This window comes from Microcaecilia unicolor, chromosome 6 (genome assembly GCF_901765095.1).
Source record: "Microcaecilia unicolor chromosome 6, aMicUni1.1, whole genome shotgun sequence".
Lineage (NCBI taxonomy): Eukaryota > Metazoa > Chordata > Amphibia > Gymnophiona > Siphonopidae > Microcaecilia > Microcaecilia unicolor.
Window position 1 is genome coordinate 82,634,098 of NC_044036.1, and position 19,119 is coordinate 82,653,216.

Below are 19,119 nucleotides of genomic sequence, written 5' to 3' on the forward strand. Positions count from 1 at the left end.
GTCCTTTAATTCTTCTAAGATACTTCATTCAATCTATAGACCATTAAATAGTCCTGACAGAATTCAGCCTGCTGGTTCCCTGCCTTCAGTGGATGCTCTTGCATCTTTCTTTACTGACAAAATTAATACTTTTTTGAAGCAATTTCAAGTGGTAACCACCTATATTTCAACTTCCACAAACATCCCGCCTTTCTCTTCATCTTGTCTGCCACTCCTAACTTCTTCTGGCTCCTCTACTTGGACCATATTTCTAACTCAGTCCCTATTATCACTACAGAAAACTATGTCAGCAATGAGACCCACTCAAAGTCGTTGTGATCTCATCACATCTTCCTGGTTAAAGTTCTCCAATCTGGAACTCTTACCTACTCTTCTGTCCATTATTAATCTGAGTCTATCTTCGGGGCAATTTCCAGAAATTTGGAAACTTGCAACAGTCCGTCCCATATTAAAGAAACCTACATTGGACCCCTCAATCTGTAGTCATTACCATCCTGTGTCCAATCTCTGCTTTATGTCAAAAATACTTGAAAAAATAGTCTTTGATCAGCTCTCCTCCTTTTCTGAGAAAATGTTAGCCCTTCACCCAAGATAGCCCGCTTTCAGAAAATATTTCAGTACTGAAACAATTATGACAGCCCTCATCAGTAAACTCCACACGCAATTTGAACGTCACAAAGTTGTTCTTGCAGTTTCTCTTGATCTGTCCGCAGCTTTCAACCTTGTGAATCATTCTATGCTACTTTCTCATCTTGCAGCTCTCGGTCTATCAGACACAGTTATATCATGGTTCACTTCACTTCATTTCTGTCTCACCAGTCTTTCCAGGTAAATATCTCAAATTCCATCTCTGCTAAACAGGAACTGCATTGTGGTGTCCCCCAAGGATCCATTCTCTCACCTCTTCTTTTCAATCGTTTCCTTAGCCCATAAGTTTCTTTGATTCAATCTTTTGGCATTTCAGTCCATGTTTATGCGGATGATACTCTTTTGCTTTTTCCCTACATCCCACTATCCCTTTCTCTCACACCCTTGCAAATCTTGTCCTGGGGAACTGAGGAACTGAGTTCGATTCCCACTTCAGGCACAGGCAGCTCCTTGTGACTCTGGGCAAGTCACATAAGCCTCCATTGCCCCATGTAAGCCGCATTGAGCCTGCCATGAGTGGGAAAGCGCGGGGTACAAATGTAACAAAAAAATTTTTGTCTGGATTCAGTTGCCTTGTGGTTAAAAGAACATCATCTAGTGCTTAATACTGACAAAATGGTTGCTTGCTGGTTTTCTGGTGCTTTCACACCCATCCAGCTGTTTGGAGCTCTTATCACCCCTGTACCCAGCTTTCGTTACTTAGATGTCGTTTTTGACTCGTCCTTGTCTTTCTTACCACAAATTTCTTATCTGTTGAAAGTTAGTTTTCTAAATTTCCGGAAACTTCGGGCCATCTGCCATTTCTTTGAAATTCATCAGCTACATGTGCTCAAACTGTCTTTTTTTACATCCTGTCTAGATTACTGCAACATCATTTATGTAGACTTACTGCAATCATCCCTAAATAAATTACAAACCCTTCAAAATACAGCAATTCATTTACGTTGCCATGCACGCCAATATGATCTACCTCACCATTATTAAAACAATATCATTGGTTGCCAGTCCACCAATGTATTATTTATTTATTTATTGCATTTGTATCCCACATTTTCCCACCTCTTTGCAGGCTCAACGTGGCTTACAATACATCATGAATGGTGGACATATATTAGAAAATAGACATTTAGTGTTAAAGAAGGACCTTGAGTAACACGATAATGATAAAACATGATAGTAGTATAACAAGCAACTATTATAAGACAGTTCTGAATATATGTGGAGGAGTTGTGTATATTCACATTGGTTGATCTTTGTGGTATGCCTTGTTAAAGAGATGGGTCTTCAGTAGTTTGCAGAAGTTCGTTAGTTCGTAAATCGTTTTTATGTTGCACGGCAATGCATTCCATAACTGTGTGCTCAAGTAGGTAAAGTTTGATGCGTGCATTAGTTTGTATTTTAGACCTTTGCAGTTAGGGAAGTGTAGATTCAGGAATGTGCGGGATGATCTTTTGACATTCCTGGGTGGTAGGTCTATCAGGTCTGGCATGTAGGCTGGTGCATCTCCGTGAATGATTTTGTGAACTAGGGAGCATATTTTGAACGTGATGCGTTCTTTAAGTGGGAGCCAGTGTAGTTTCTCTCGTAGGGGTTTAGCACTTTCATATTTTGTCTTACCGAATATGAGTCTGGCTGTAGTAATCCGTGCTGTTTGAAGTTTCTTGATTATTTGCTCTTTGCAGCCAGCGTAGAGTGCGTTGCAGTAATCTAGATGACTGAGCACCATTGATTGTACCAGGTTACGGAAAACAATCCTTGGGAAGAAAGGTCTTACTCTTTTTAATTTCCACATTGAGTGGAACATCTTCTTGGTTGTGTTTTTCACATGGTTCTCGAGTGTTAGGTGTCGATCGATGGTAACTCCAAGAATTTTTAGGGTATCCGAAATTGGAAGGTTCAGATTTGGTGTGTTAATAGCGGTAAATTTGTTCTTATTATGTTGAGAGGTGAGTATTAGGCATTGGGTTTTTTCTGCATTAAGTTTCAGCCGAAATGCATCCGCCCATGAATGCATGATATGAAGACTTTAGTTGATGTCGTTGGAAATCTCCTTTAGATCTTGTTTAAATGGGATGCAGATCGTTACGTCGTCTGCGTATATATATGGGTTGAGGTTTTGGGTTGATAATAGTTTGGCCAAGGTTATCATCATTAAGTTGAATAGAGTCGGTGAGAGGGGGGATCCCTGTGGGACTCCGCATTCAGGTATCCATGTGGCTGAGGTGGTCAAGTTAGATGTCACTTGGTATGATCGTGTGGTTAGGAATCCCTTGAACTAATTGAGAACGTTGCCTCCAATTCCGAAGTATTCAAGGATATGTAGTAGTATTCCATGATCAACCATATTGAAAGCGCTTGACATGTCAAATTGTAGAAGTAGCATGTTCTTTCCAGTTGCAATCATTTGTTTGAATTTGGTCATGAGAGTGACTAGTACTGTTTCAGTACTGTGGTTAGACCGAAATCCTGACTGGGAGTCGTGGAGTACTGAGAATTTATTTAAATAGTTTGTGAGTTGTTTGGTCACCAACCCTTCCGTTAGCTTGGTAATTATTAAGGGTATGGATGCTACTGGCCTGTAGTTGGTTAGTTCACAGGCACTTTTCTTTGTGTTAGGTTGCCACTCTAACGTTTAAAACTTTTCATGTAGGATCACCTATCTTTTTTCCCTTACTATCCCATACTCTCCAGCTTGAGTCCTCCATTCAGTCAATGATCATTGTCTGATTCTCTCAAGTCCGAAATTTGCCTACTTAGAATCCACCAGACACTGTGCTTTCTTTTTTTTTCTCTCACCCCACATCTCGAATAATCTCCCACTGTCTCTCTATAGTATGACCTCCTTTATTTTTGCAGGCTTTTGGAGTACCAGTTGCCTAAGGTGTTTCTCTATTATATTATTATGGTGTTTGCCCTGTTTCAACATGCTATCTTTCCTCACCTATTGTCTATGTGTGAATGTTTGCATTTTCCTATCAGAAAATGTAGTTCTTTTCCTTTTCAATTTGTATTTTGCAGTACATATACCACTTAGTCCTGAATTGTCAGTCAAAGTGACTGCATGAATAAACTATAAATTGTAATCAGGGAGCAGGAGGGAAATCTGGTGCCATAAGCCTTCATCCATACCTATCCTAGGATTCTTCCCTTCTTCTACAAGAGGAGTAGCCTAGTGATTAGTGCAGTGGCCTGAGAACCTGGAGAACTGGGTTTGATTCCTATTGCAGCTGACTCTGGGCAAGTCACTTAACCCTCCGTTGCCCCAGGTACAAAATAAGTACCTGTATATAAATGTGAACCACTTTGATTGTAACCACAGAAAAGATGGTATATCAAATCACATCCACCATCCCCCCTCTTTCCCTATCATCTTACTTTAAGTTTGCTCCTCAGTTTGAGCTCCTGCAATAATGGAATCTTAAATATGACCATTAGGTGTCACCATTGCATGACCATGACTCCATCCCTCCCCAGAGCTTTGAATCCTGCCACCCAGCTGAGAGTGGAAAACCCAGGCTGGCAATCAAACAAGGCTGTGTACATCACTGCCAGTGATACCACTTGCACACACACAGTTCATCCAGTATTAGTTGCTCACTAGCATCCACAGCCTCAGGAAGTGATCATATTTTAAGTTATTTCAAGGCGGTTTACTGCACCTAGCCCAAATTCAGCCTGGGAGGGAAAGGTGGGTTAAGGCAGGGACCCAGCGACCAACTATGCCTCCAAAGCTGGCACCCTCGGCCAAACACCCCCTTGCTCAACTTTCCACCCAGCCCAGGAGCATCCTCAGGGACCTTGAATCCAGGAGCTGGAGAGAAGTCATCCACCACATGCTGGAGATAGAGATATACTAACTGATGCAGGAGATAGCATCCTATATCACTGCCTTCAGTCTTGTTTATCTCTATCTCCACCTGACGGTAGACAGACATAACCCACCAGCTCCTGGATTCACCTGCTGCAGATGCTAAGGAAAATTAGGATTCTGCCCCACAAACCCCTTGACTAAACTTAAGTGCCTGCTATGTGCTAAAATGGATGGAACACTAAAACTTACAAGTGTACACGAAACTTGTACGACCAACCGCTATTCTATGAGTATGCACTAAAATGGATCAGCGTGTAATTGTAAGGAGGGACAGACACACGGGAGAGCCATGGGCAGGACAGAAGCAGGATTGAAATTTACACACTTTATAGAATACGATGGCTTACACATACAGCTGTCACATTTAGGCGCTAACATTTATGCCAATCCATAGACCTGACAGAAATGTTAAGCGCCGGCTTACACAAGAATTCTCTAAACAGCAATTAAGTGTGTACGTGTTGTTACAGAACAGGCTCACAGCTTGCACAAAATTGCCCACAAAATGTAATATGGAGCCACAAACAGTATCTGTAGAGCATCTGCTTACATAGATCTATACCAGTCATCCTTTTACATAAAACACACTCAGCCCACAGCGGTATGCGGCGTCTGAGCCGCTCACAGCCACGAACTGAACTGACCCTGGATATTCAATGCCCGCACATGTGTGGTTCCCAGCAATGAATATCCGAGTCTCTGTACTCACTAGTCAGTTAACTGAGCAAAGGCAAATATTCAGACCAGTGCCCCATTAACTTTAGTGGCAATTTTCAGTCTGCTAACTAGCAAAGTAACCACAAAGTTAGGGCAGCAAAAAGACTGTCCTAATTTTATAATCTAACCGGCTAAGTAGGCGCTCTGCGTTCACACTGAACTTTGTTGCCAGTTTTCAAAGGTGTGAAGCTTCTGACATCGGACTGCGGAACGGTTTCTTGACACGAAGCAAGTGTAAGACTTGCAAAGCATTGACCCCTGAGGCAGGTGCTGTTGAGTGCCGAAACATGGCCCGTGTCGGGTCGGATAGCGTCATCGTTCCAGTTCTGGAGGCTCTTTTGTGCTTTGTTTTTTTCGTAATAATCCATTTAGTGCCATGAAAATCGTGTGCCTGGTCACATAGCGGGGTTTAATTAGGCAGGAGCCTCTCTTGTCCAGTTAAACCCTTCTGAATATTGGCTGATTATTTACATATTTCTTTATATTAATGTTTTTCTGATGCAGTACTAAGATAATTTCTCTGTGGAAGCACAGCTTTTCTGGTATGAGCTACAGTATCTCTTATATTAATATGAAGAGATAGCTCATACCAGAAAAGCTGTGCTTCCACAGAGAAATTATTTTAGTACTGCATCAGAAAAGCAAGATGAAGCTCGACTATTACAATCTGACAGTTATCACATTCTCTCTCAATGAGGAGACATGAAGTAAATTTGCAGATAGAGTAAGCAACCACAATGAGTGGAGGCTGCCCACAAACGGGCTGAAAGCCAACAAAGGGCAATGGGGAATGGGAGAAATGGGGGGGAGGAGGGTAAGGGAAGGCTGGGGAATCAAGAATGTAAGGGACCAGAAGGCAGGAATAGAAGACTGGAGAGTAAAAGGTTAAGAAGGAGGTAGGACAAATTAAAGAAAGGAGGGGAGAGGGGCGGAGAAAAGAAAAACAAAAACATAGAGAAAGGGGAAGTAGGGAAAGCAGCTACAAACACTCAGGCAAGGCAGCACATCCCTACCCTCCCACCCATATCCAAGCATAGTCACAGCTGTGGGCGTGGGTATGTTAGCTCAGTCAGAATCAGGTACACAGCACCTTGCCAGTTAAGTGTTAAAATGTTTTGGTTAAGGTTAAATTGATTAAAGAAAGGTATTGCCACAGGTCAGCGGCTGAGAGGAAAAAACATTGGACTGTGTTGTCTCCTGGCTTAGACGGTTGGGAGGCCATGGACATTGTATGCTGTGTAACGTGGTGTAGGCCCATCCTTCAAAGTGACAGCACGGTAAGCAGAGACAGGGTGCTTGGACGGCAACTCCTGTAAGAGTAGTCGCTGAGAGATGAGAGACTACGTGTAAAGAAGGCTATGTACCCAGGCAGGAGGCAGATAGGTAATGTTGCAATTTACGCAACTGTTATATGCTCAACTGAAGCATTGTGATTTGAATTCCTGGCTGTGGCCTCTAATAAATTCCACATTCTTTCGAAAACTGACTCCTGTGTGGTGGTATAACTAAAGCTAGAACTGAGTCAGTGCCAAGTACCAGATTTGAGGCCATGATTCTGACATGTGATCGCTTCTGCTATGGACCACCAGCTCGTTTCAGAGATCACCTTTTTAGGTTCCGACTGACCAAAGGGTAAAAGGCTCCACAGGACTTCGACAATTACCCCAAGGCCACATCTTATCAGCTGCCATGAGGGTAGAAGAGTACTAACCTGACAATTTCAGGTAAAAATTTAAATGCACAGTCATTATCTATTAAAGCAATGGTTCTCACACCCGTCCATTGGGAGCACGAGCCAGCTAGGTTTTCAGAATATCCACACTGGAAATACATGAGATAAAACTCCATGCAGGGGAGACAGTATATGCAAATCTATCTCATGCACATTCATTGTGGATGTCCTGAAAACCGGGTACGAGAAAGGCGCCTTGCTTGAAAAGACCTTAGACTTCTACTGTGGTTGTCACAGTTTTTTTTTGTAATTGTCATTCAGAAAATGGTTTTCCTGAGACACTGTGAAGTTGTGTGGTTAACATGTTAGTCCATTCAGATACGTAGGAAATCAAGACTGAGTTTCTTAGAAAGTTCAAGAACCGATGACAGTAAGGGGGTGATATGAATTTTTGATGTCAACTGAATATCACCGTTGAGGCCATTAATAAAATGCTAGCATAAACCCATATTGGCACATCTAGATTTAGGTGAAACCATTGACGCCAGCTCTATGGCAGGGGGTAAATGAGTGCACAAGGCTAAAAGAGAATATGAAGAGAAACTTGCCGCAGAGGCAAAAACTCTCAGTAACAACTTTTTCAGGAAGATAAAACAACAAACCTCTCAGAATTTCAACATAAAATGCCTGACATGGCCATGTTTCACCAGAATAAATGGCTGCATCAGGGGCAGTGGGTCACCAGCTGATATACAATTCCAAAATTAGCCTGGCTGGTGCTAGATTGTGGGATCAGTCTCTCATAAAAACACTGTGATTGAGTGCAAAAAAGCAAACAGGATGCTATTAATCATTAGGAAAGGGATGGTAAATAAGACCAAGAATACTATAATGTCTCTGTATCGCTCCATGGTGCGACCTCACCTTGAGTACTGCGTTCAGTTCTGATCGCCATATCTCAAAAAAGATATAGCGGAATTACAAAAGGTTCAAAGAAGAGCAACCAAAATGATAAAATGGATGAACTTCTCTCATATAAGGAAAGGCTAAAGAGGTTAGGGCTCTTCAGCTTGGAAAAGAGATGGCTGAGGGGAGATATGACTGAAGTATACAAAATTATCAAAAAGTACAAAGACCAGGGGGCGCTCAATGAATTTACATAGAAATACTTTTAAAACAAAATAGGAGGAAATATTTTTTCACTCAACCAATAGTTAAGCTCTGGAACTCTTTGCCAGAGGATGTAGTAACAATGTTTGGACAAGTTCCTGGAGGAAAAGTCCATAGTCTGTTTTTGAGACAGACATGGGGAAACCACTGCTTGACCGGTATTGGTAGCATGGAATATTACTACTATTTGGGTTTCTCCCAGTTACTTGTAACCTGTATTGGTCACTGTTGGAAGCAGGATACTGGGCTAGATGGACCATTGGTCTGACCCAGTATGGCTATTCTTATGTTCTGTGCAAAGGGCGTAACTTATAGTATTCTCTGTTACATGTGTAAGTTGGAAGACACACCCATAGCCTGCCCATGCTCTGCCCACGTATAAAACCCCCTTGCAGCTACTGCACAATAACATTTAGGTGTGACCTTACTGAAGAGTGCCTAGTGCACCTGCGTTCATAACTGCCAATTTTGACCCCTCTGATGCACATGGAAGTGTAGGCGCTGAGTTACAGAACTTGCCCGAGATCACAAGCAGTCCGTGGCAGAGGCAGGATCTGAACCCTGGCTTCCTTAGTTCACAGCCCCTTGCTCTAACCACTGGGTCACTTCCTCTCCCTTTTTTGTAGAACTATGAAAAAGAGACGTCCGAAAGTCTGGATCCTTCTGGAACTGCTGTATAAAGAAGAAGATAAGACTCACCAATAAGGAAACTATTTGGGCATCATCGTCCTTAGCTCACTGTGCAGTGATGAATGCTTAAAGGTGTAGCCTTATTGGATTATTAGTACAGGCTCCACCTAATGTCTCTTTTTGGTTTTAATATATTTCACATTGGGCAGGCCAACACGATATTATTCCCTGTCTCCCTTCTGTACAGTTAATGGAAATGGGTTTTATATGCTAAGACCTAGCACAGTAATCATTCACCTTCTATGGCACTGCTTTTCAATCCTCTCCTGGAGGCACACCCAGCCAGTCAGGTTTTCCGATTACCACAATGAATAGGCATGAGAGACTACTGCATACAATGGCCTCCAACATGTGCAAATTTATCTCATGCATATTTATTGTGGTAATCCTGAAAGCCTGACTGGCTAGATGTGCCTCCAAGGGAGGGCTGAAATGCACTGGTGTATAAGGAGCCACAAACACTGATGAAGCTTTTGAAATTTAGGTCACCCTTATTTCTTCTGAATGATCCCCACAGGTGCAGTCTTACAACCTGAAATGTATTCTCAGTCTTGCTTCCTTTCCATCCTTAGAAACTCACTGTGCTGTATGTGTTAGTGTGACACTTCACTGCTGCGCTGCCCTGAAGAGAAACAGACAGTTTCCTTTCCTTGCAACTTTTCCACTTCGATGGTTTTCAAACAAGATACTGTGGCATTTCATGACTGTGCAGCAGGTAACAGGACTTACTTTGACTTTGGCTGGGGCACCGTCCCTGGGAGGTCCTTGTTAGCTTTCGGCTTTAATTGAGAAGTGGCACTTTTTTCCTGAAACCAACCAAAAATACATATACTAAATTACTGAACACAATATACATATTTTATCATAGTACTCATAAAACCACTTCTTTGCACACAGTTTCGCATCATGCCTTCCGTTAGAGGTGGGGAGTTGGGAAATTCAGTTACGATCACGGAAGGGGGTGTTCAGTGGCGGAGCCAGGGAGGGAGGGAGGGAAAGAGAGATGCTAGACTAGGGGTGGAGAAGAAGAGATGCTGAATCTGGGTGGTGGGGGGAAGAGAGATGCTGGACCTGGTTAGGGGGTGGGGAGAAGCAAAGGTAAAAGGAGAAATATTGGATCTGGTGGTGGTAGGGGAGGACAAGGGGAGACAGTGCACCTAGTTGGAGGGAAAGAGATGCTGAATCTGGTGGGAGGGGAAGAGGAGAGGGAGGGCCTTTAGGGAAGGGGACTTAATCTTCCAAGTAGGAGGAGAGAATGCTGGAAAAGAGAAGAAAAAGGAGTGTGTGTGTTGGGGCGGGAGAGGGTTGAGAGAAAGAGTGAGCACCTGGGAAAAGGTATGTGTACCTCAGGGAATTCTGCATAATTTAGCAAATTTTGGCACATAATTCCCTAGGGTGTAACTAATGGCCAAGCCCTATGGGAGTTTTAATTTCCAAATGCTAGTTTTCCTAAACATCAATTTTTGGATGCAGTTATATGTTTTTACTTGGTAGCACCCAGAACAGGTTCCTTATATCTGACATTTCACTTCCACAAGCCTTTCATTACAGAGATATGTGGATGATTTGCAGCTGTAAAGCTCATGTGATTGCCATTTGACAGAATCCTAAGTAAAGTGAATGATACATACCTGTAGCAGGTGTTCTCCGAGGACAGCAGGCTGATTGTTCTCACGACTGGGTGACGTCCGCGTCAGCCCCCACCAACCGGAAGAAGCTTCGCGGGCGGTCCGCAAGCGGGGCACGCCCACCGCGCATGCGCGGCTGTCTTCCCGCCCATGCGCGACCGTTCCCGCCAGTTGAATGACAAGCAAAAAATGATGAAAACGCAACTCCAAAGGGGAGGAGGGAGGGTAGGTGAGAACAATCAGCCTGCTGTCCTCGGAGAACACCTGCTACAGGTATGTATCATTCACTTTCTCCGAGGACAAGCAGGCTGCTTGTTCTCACGACTGGGGTATCCCTAGCTCTCAGGCTCACTCAAACAAGAACCCCGGTCAATTGAACCTCGCAACGGCGAGGATACAACAGAAATTGACCTACGAAGAACAACTAACTGAGAGTGCAGCCTGACCAGAATAAATGCGGGTCCTGGAGGGTGGAGTTGGATTTACACCCCAAACAGATTCTGCAGCACCGACTGCCTGAACCGACTGTCGCGTCGGGTATCCTGCTGGAGGCAGTAATGCGATGTGAATGTGTGGACAGATGACCACGTCGCAGCCTTGCAAATCTCTTCAATAGTGGCTGACTTCAAGTGGGCCACTGACACTGCCATGGCTCTAATACTATGAGCCGTGACATGACCCTCAAGAGCCAGCCCAGCCTGGGCGTAAGTGAAGGAAATGCAATCTGCTAGCCAATTGGAGATGGTGCGTTTCCCGACAGCGACTCCTAGCCTGTTAGGGTCGAAAGAAATAAACAATTGGGCGGACTGTCTGTGGGGCTGTGTCCGCTCCAAGTAGAAGGCCAATGCTCTCTTGCAGTCCAATGTGTGCAACTGACGTTCAGCAGGGCGGGTATGCGGCCTGGGGAAGAATGTTGGCAAGACAATTGACTGGTTAAGATGGAACTCCGACACCACCTTCGGCAGGAACTTTGGGTGGGTGCGGAGCACTACTCTGTTGTGATGAAATTTGGTATATGGAGCATGAGCTACTAGGGCTTGAAGCTCACTGACCCTACGAGCTGAAGTGACTGCCACCAAGAAAATGACCTTCCAGGTCAAGTACTTCAGATGGCAGGTATTCAGTGGCTCAAAAGGATGTTTCATCAGCTGGGTGAGGACGACGTTGAGATCCCATGACACTGTAGGAGGCTTGATAGGGGGCTTTGACAAAAGCAAGCCTCTCATGAATCGAACGACTAAAGGCTCTCCAGAGATGGCTTTACCTTCCACACGATAATGGTAAGCACTAATCGCACTAAGGTGATTCCTTACTGAGTTGGTCTTAAGGCCAGACTCTGATAAGTGCAGAAGGTATTCAAGCAGGTTCTGTGCAGGGCAAGAACGAGGTTCTAGGGCCTTGCTCTCACACCAAACGACAAACCTCCTCCACTTGAAAAAGTAACTCTTTTTAGTGGAATCCTTCCTAGAGGCAAGCAAGACACGGGAGACACCCTCAGACAGACCCAACGCAGTGAAGTCTACGCCCTCAACATCCAGGCCGTGAGAGCCAGGGACTGAAGGTTGGGGTGCAGCAACGCTCCGTCGTTCTGCGAGATGAGAGTCGGAAAACACTCCAATCTCCACGGTTCTTCTGAGGACAACTCCAGAAGAAGAGGGAACCAGATCTGACGGGGCCAAAAGGGCGCTATCAGAATCATGGTGCCGTGGTCTTGTTTGAGCTTCAGTAAGGTCTTCCCCACCAAAGGTATGGGAGGATAAGCATACAGGAGGCCGGTCCCCCAATGGAGGAGAAAGGCATCCGACGCTAGCCTGCCGTGTGCCTGAAGTCTGGAACAGAACAGAGGCAGCTTGTGGTTGGTCTGAGAAGCGAAAAGGTCCACCGAGGGGGTGCCCCACTCTCGGAAGATCTTGCGTACCACTCTGGCATGAAGCGACCACTCGTGCGGTTGCATGACTCTGCTCAGCCTGTCGGCCAGACTGTTGTTTACACCTGCCAGGTATGTGGCTTGGAGGAGCATGCCGAACTGGCAAGCCCAACGCCACATCCCGACGGCTTCCTGACACAAGGGGCGAGATCCGGTGCCCCCCTGCTTGTTGGTGTAATACATTGCAACCTGATTGTCTGTCCGAATTTGGATAATTTGGCAGGACAGTCGATCTCTGAAAGCCTTCAGTGCGTTCCAGATCGCTCGGAGCTCCAGGAGGTTGATCTGCAGATCCCTTTCCTGGAGGGACCACCGACCCTGGGTGTGAAGCCCATCGACATGAGCTCCCCACCCCAGGCGAGATGCATCCGTCGTCAGCACTTTCGTGGGCTGCGGAATTTGGAATGGACGTCCCAGGGTCAAATTGGTCCTGATGGTCCACCAGAGCAGTGAAGTGCGGCAACTGGTGGAGAGGCGGATGACATCTTCTAGATTCCCGGTGGCCTGAAACCATTGGGAAGCTAGGGTCCATTGAGCAGATCTCATGTGAAGCCGAGCCATGGGAGTCACATGAACTGTGGAGGCCATATGACCCAGAAGTCTCAACATCTGCCGAGCTGTGACATGCTGAGACGCTCTGGTCTGCGAAGCCAGGGCTAGGAGGTCGTTGGCCCTCGCTTCGGGAAGGAAGGCCTGAGCCGTCTGGGTATTCAGCAGAGCTCCTATGAATTCCAGAGACTGTGTTGGCTGGAGATGGGACTTTGGGTAATTTATCACAAACCCTAGCAGCTCCAGAAGTTGAATAGTGCACTGCATAGACCGGAGGGCTCCTGCCTCCGAGGTGCTCTTGACCAGCCAATCGTCGAGATATGGGAACACGTGCACTCCCAGCTTGCGTAGGTAGGCCGCTACCACCACGAGGCACTTTGTAAACACTCGTGGGGCAGAGGCGAGCCCAAAGGGCAGCACACAATACTGAAAGTGCTGTGCGCCCAGGCGGAATCTGAGATACTGTCTGTGAGCTGGCAGTATCGAGATGTGAGTGTATGCGTCCTTTAAATCCAGGGAACATAGCCAATCGTTTTTCTGAATCATTGGCAGAAGGGTGCCCAAGGAAAGCATCCTGAACTTTTCTTTGACCAGGAATTTGTTCAGGCCTCTCAGGTCTAGGATGGGACGCATCCCCCCTGTTTTCTTTTCCACAAGGAAGTACCTGGAATAGAATCCCTGCCCTTCCTGCCCGGGTGGTACGGGCTCGACCGCATTGGCGCTGAGAAGGGCGGAGAGTTCCTCTGCAAGTACCTGCTTGTGATGGGAGCTGAAGGATTGAGCTCCCGGAGGACAATTTGGTGGCAGGGAGGCCAAATTCAGGGCAAATCCGCACCGCACTATTTGGAGAACCCACTGGTCGGAGGTTATGAGAGGCCACCTTTGGTGAAAAAATTTTAACCTCCCTCCGACCGGCAGATCGTCCGGTACGGACACTTTGAGGGCGGCTATGTTCCCGTGGATCCAGTCAAAAGCCCGTCCCCGGCTTTTGCTGTGGAGGCGCAGGGGGCTGCTTAGGCGCACGCTGTTGACGAGAACGAGCGCGCTGGGGCTGTCCCTGTGCCTGGCGAGGCCTTCGGGCCGGCTGGGTGTACCTACGCTTTGCAAAAGAATAGGGCACAGCCTGCCGGGCCCGGGAAAAACGTCCACCTGCTGAGGTGGATGCTGAAGGCGCCCAGTGGGAGAGCTTGTCGAGGGCGGTTTCCTGCTGATGCAGTTGGTCCACCAGCTGCTCGACCTTCTCACCAAAAATATTATCCCCCCGGCAAGGGACGTCGGCCAGTCTCTGCTGGATGCGGTTGTCCAGGTCAGAGGCACGCAGCCACGAGAGCCTGCGCATCACTATACCTTGGGCCGCAGCACGAGATGCCACGTCACAGGTGTCATAGATACCCCTGGACAGGAACTTTCTGCACGCCTTCAGCTGCCTGACCACCTCCTGATAAGGCCTGGACTGCTCCGGCGGGAGCTTATCGACCAGGTCCGCCAGCTGCTTCACATTGTTCCGCATGTGGATGCTCGTATAGAGCTGGTATGACTGGATGCGGGTCACGAGCATGGAGGATTGGTAGGCCTTCCTCCCAAACGAGTCCAGAGTGCGAGACTCCCGCCCCGGGGGTGCCGAGGCGGTATCCCTCGAACTCCGTGCCCTCTTGAGAGCAGAATCCACGACCGCCGAGTCATGGGGCAATTGGGGCTGCATTAACTCTGGGTCCGAGTGGATTCTGTACTGGGACTCTGCTTTCTTGGGAATGATGGGATTAGATAGTGGTCTCATCCAGTTCCGAAGCAGTGTCTCCTTGAGGACATTGTGCAACGGTACCGTGGAGGACTCTCTAGGTGGTGATGGATAGTCGAGGACCTCGAGCATCTCAGCTTTCGGCTCATCCACAGAGACCACGGGGAAGGGAATGCAAATAGACATGTCCCTTACAAAGGAGGCAAAGGAGAGGCTCTCAGGGGGCGAGAGCTTCCTCTCTGGTGAAGGCGTGGGGTCCGAGGGAAGACCCGCAGACTCCTCTGAGGAGAAATATCTGGGGTCCTCCTCTTCCCCCCACGAGGCCTCTTCCTCGGTATCGGACATGAGCTCATGTAGCTGAGTCCTTAACCGGGCCCGGCTCGACGTCGAGGCACCGAGGCCTCGGTGTCGTCGAGCGGTGGACTCCCGCGCCGGCGGGGACGAAGCTCCCTCCATCGACGTCGACGGGGACTCCACCTGCGTGGCGGTCGAGACCGGCGCCGTCGGCACCGGGCTACAGCTCGCCGGCTCCACAGTCAACGGCGCCGAGGGCGCAAGCACCCCCGGCGCCGGCACAGCCTGGCGCATCAGCCCTTCCAGGATCCCCGGAAGGATGGCTCGGAGGCACTTGTCCAGGCCCGCTGCCGGGAAAGACGGGGGGGCCGGTAGAGGCGTCGGTGCCGGAAGCTGGTCGGGTCCAGGAGACTGCACCGAAGTGCTGGGACCCTGACGTGTCGGTACCTCCACTACCGAGGGGGGCCTTTCCTCTCGACGCGGACGTTTCGGCGTCGACTCCTCTCCGGTACCGAGAGCCGGATGCATGGAAGGCGACCGATGACGGTGCTTTTTAGATTTCTTGCGGTGCCCGTCATCGGTGCCAGGTGGCATGGAGGAGGAGGAGGTCGATCCCCCTCGGTCCCGAGGAACCGGGTCAGACAGGGTTCGGTCCCGAGGGCCATGAGCCGAGGGAGTGACCGGGGCCGATTGCCCACGCGGCCTCTCACCCCTACCTCGCCGGAGGACCGGCGGGCCGACGGGACCTGTGCTCCTGGGGTCGATGCCATCGGTGCCGATTTCTCGGGCATCGATACCGGTACCGAAGAACCGGCCTTCGATACCGATGCCGTCGAGGTCAACGTCGAGGGGCCGGCGCAAGTTCCAAAAAGACGGTCCCGCAGAACTTGCCTCGCAACCTGAGTCCGTTTCCGGAGACCAAGACACAGAGAACACGACTTGATATTGTGCTCCGGCCCGAGGCACTGGAGGCACCAAGCGTGGGTGTCGGTCTGCGAGATCGGCCGGCCGCACCGACCACACTTCTTAAATCCACTCGGGACCTTCGAGGACATCGACGGAAAAATCGCGTCGGCGAAGTTAAAGTCGTCGATGGTGGCGGTAATCACACCTCGAAAAATTAATCGACCGCGCGGCCACAAGGCCGCAGCGCGACGCCCCCGCTCGAAAACGAGGGAAAAATAGAGCGCGTGCTCTCTTTTTTTTTTTTTGAAAAGAAATACGGAGCGCGCGGCAATCAAACTAAATGAAAAATAAACAAAATTCGCGTAAACGCGACGGCTTTCCGGGGCTGACGAAGAGAGAGCGGCAGTAGCACGACTCTCTCCAGGCGCGGAAAAAAAAGGACTGGCGGGAACGGTCGTGCACGGGCGGGAAGACGGCCGCGCATGCGCGGTGGGCGTGACCTGCGTGCGGACCGCCCGCAAAGCTTCTTCCAGTTGGTGGGGGCTGACGCGGACGTCACCCAGTCGTGAGAACAAGCAGCCTGCTTGTCCTCGGAGAATGATTACATCAAGATGACTTCTGGTCTCGACACACATACAAAGGTAACTTTCCTTAATTAGAAACTAAGGAGAACTGAAAATGTCTGACAGAAGACATAATACAAAAGAATTTAAAAGCATATAAATATCTAAGGGCAGAAAGTGGTGCAACAACCCAACGCAAATTACTGAGAAAAGAGATCAGCAAAGACTACCACAGAAGACTGAAACTAATATTGAAAAAAGTGCTTTAACAGCCTGAAGTAAGATAAAGTTACCAATCAGCTTGCAATCTCCATGCTCTCATACAGCTTTGGAATTTTACAGTGGCCTCGTAAAGATCTTAAAAAATTGGATGTAACAAGAAAACTTTCACATGCCCACCAGGTAATCTATAAGAACTAGTGTTGGTGAGACAGAATGCTGATGCACACATCGATGCCTGCTCCAAAGCTGGTGTGAACGTGTGCACATACTTTATGCCTCTACTCACTTATTTTATAAAATTTGAGCATATAGTTGCCCCCTTTCTGTAAAGGTAGGTGTGCACTTTCTGTATTCATACTTTTTACACATGTATGTAGCCATACAATTTAAAAAGCCCTTTTCTGCATATAAAACAACCTTTGCATGCGGAAAAAGCTTTATAAAATTATCCCCCCAATAACACAATAAGATAGCATATCTCATCCACTGGAAACTCTGCTAATGGTCTAATAACACTGTGCCAGAAAAACAGACCCTGACAGAATCAAGAATGAAATAGTAGTTCTGATTATCTGGAACAATGCCAATCCCACCAATACAAAACTTGATGCAAGAAAACTGGATATCATGATAAAGGGACCCTCCCCCCACCCCCACAACAAGAATGACATTACTAATAGAAATGTCAGTACCAAATGACTATTATGCTCTACATTTGGAGAAGAGGATGATCCTGAAAATACTAACAAATGCAATCAGAGAGCATGAAAATGTAGCAGAAAGATAGGGAACTTGTACTGATGCCACCAGTCTGATTAAAAAGAATTTCCAAATGTATCTTGGTATGTTACTATTACATATTACATCTTATGAACTCCAGCAGGAGCAGCCCATTGGCACAAGTGCTGAAGCAAGCATTAGGAGTAAATCTGAGAGACTGAGGTAACCTCCAACATAACCTGGGGCTCAAGTACAAGATTCATTCATGTCATGGAATGTGCAACACTAGCCCATCTGTAGACATTACCCAGAGAGAGGACAATTAACCCAGTAACTAGGCTCTCTCTTGTAACTTCTTTATTATGGTCTCAAAATTATTGGTGCTCTAACATCAACTGCCAGACCTGGCCCTGGGGTTTCCAGAGGATGGTCTGGGGTCATCTCGTGCACACAGTTTATAACAAGTACTTTGAGACTGTACCTGTCTTATAGAAAGCCAAAAAAAAAAGAAATCAAATGTCAGCATGATATACATTTTCCCCAAACTTTAAGCACTTTTCTGAAAACATTGGGGAAAATCTTTGGTTGTGATACACTATAGAATCAAAGTTAAAAAAGTACTTTTTTGCAGAGTGGTTCATGCAAGCCAGTAAAGTTGTATACATTTACAAAAACAGAAAGATGTCTACAGTAATATAAAATAAGGCTAGCATGCTGCATTTAAATCTTTCTGCTGCTAATAAAAGGAGGCACATATTGGCCCTGATAGCCGTCAATTTCCAAAGCCCATAGTAATAGATTTTCTTTTAAATGCAAAGATACTAGTTTTATTAGAATACTTACAAAAAATAAATACGTTTTATAGTAGCATATAGTTCTCTTATATTGTTTAAAATTAAGGGGAAAAACAGCACTGAAAACTGCCAGACACATATTTTAGTGCATCCAAAGAACTGCATATGATAGAGCCGAATGGGGGGGGGGGGGGGGGGGGGGGGGGAGATTTCCTGGATCTGGCCTCCAAGGAGGGCCCAGCACCGGCGATCAAGACTGTTCTACCAGCCACGGGTACTTCTTTCTGCCGCATCCTGCCTATGTTACTTCACAGGAGGCGGGACACAGTAGGAAGAAGGACCTGTGGCTGTTCAGAAGGAACGGATCCTCAGGAGCTTAGCCGAGATTGGGTGGCAGAGCCGGTGGTGGGAGGCGGGGATAGTGCTGGGCAGACTTATACGGTCTGTGCCCTGAAGATGACAGGTACAAATCAAGGTAGGGTATACACAAAAAGTAGCACATATGAGTTTATCTTGTTGGGCTGAATGGATGGACCGTGCAGGTCTTTTTCTGCCGTCATCTTCTATGTTACTATGTTAAAGCAGTATCTCTCAATTGTTGCTGCAGGGTGGGGGTTGGGAGGGGCTGAAGATTGTTTGCCCTGGGCCTGGCTTTGTCTCTCAGTGGCCCTGACAAGACATGCCATAAAGGTCAAGGCAGCCCCTCCATTGTCCCTATCTGCAGAATCACTGACACTATTTATCAGCTCCATTCCAGAACCAGACCGCCAAAATCTGAGCACCATTTTCTTTCAAAACACAACAGATTGACCAGTGAGCGAGGGCGACATCACTCCTGCATCATCTTCATTTTTTTCCAGAAGCAAGAGATTCTGAGGAATAGAAGCTGACTTAGCAGTGCATTCTTTTACCCCGACTGAGCTGAAAGCCTTCTGGTTCCATTCACAATAAGCTGCTGTAGATGAAATGCTTAGGATCTTTACAGAACACTAGTCAACAGCCTAGTGTTG

General features: G+C 47.1%; 1 protein-coding gene across 3 annotated transcripts in view; it reads right to left on the bottom strand.

Annotated features, from left to right (window-relative positions):
- C6H1orf21 (chromosome 6 C1orf21 homolog) overlaps positions 1-19,119 on the bottom strand; it is a 461,362-nt gene that overhangs the window by 33,166 nt on the left and 409,077 nt on the right. For all 3 annotated transcript variants that reach the window (XM_030206620.1, XM_030206618.1, XM_030206619.1), the window contains exon 4: positions 9,498-9,574. In XM_030206620.1, coding sequence (XP_030062480.1) covers positions 9,498-9,574 — 77 coding nt within the window. The remainder of the gene's footprint in view (positions 1-9,497; positions 9,575-19,119) is intronic.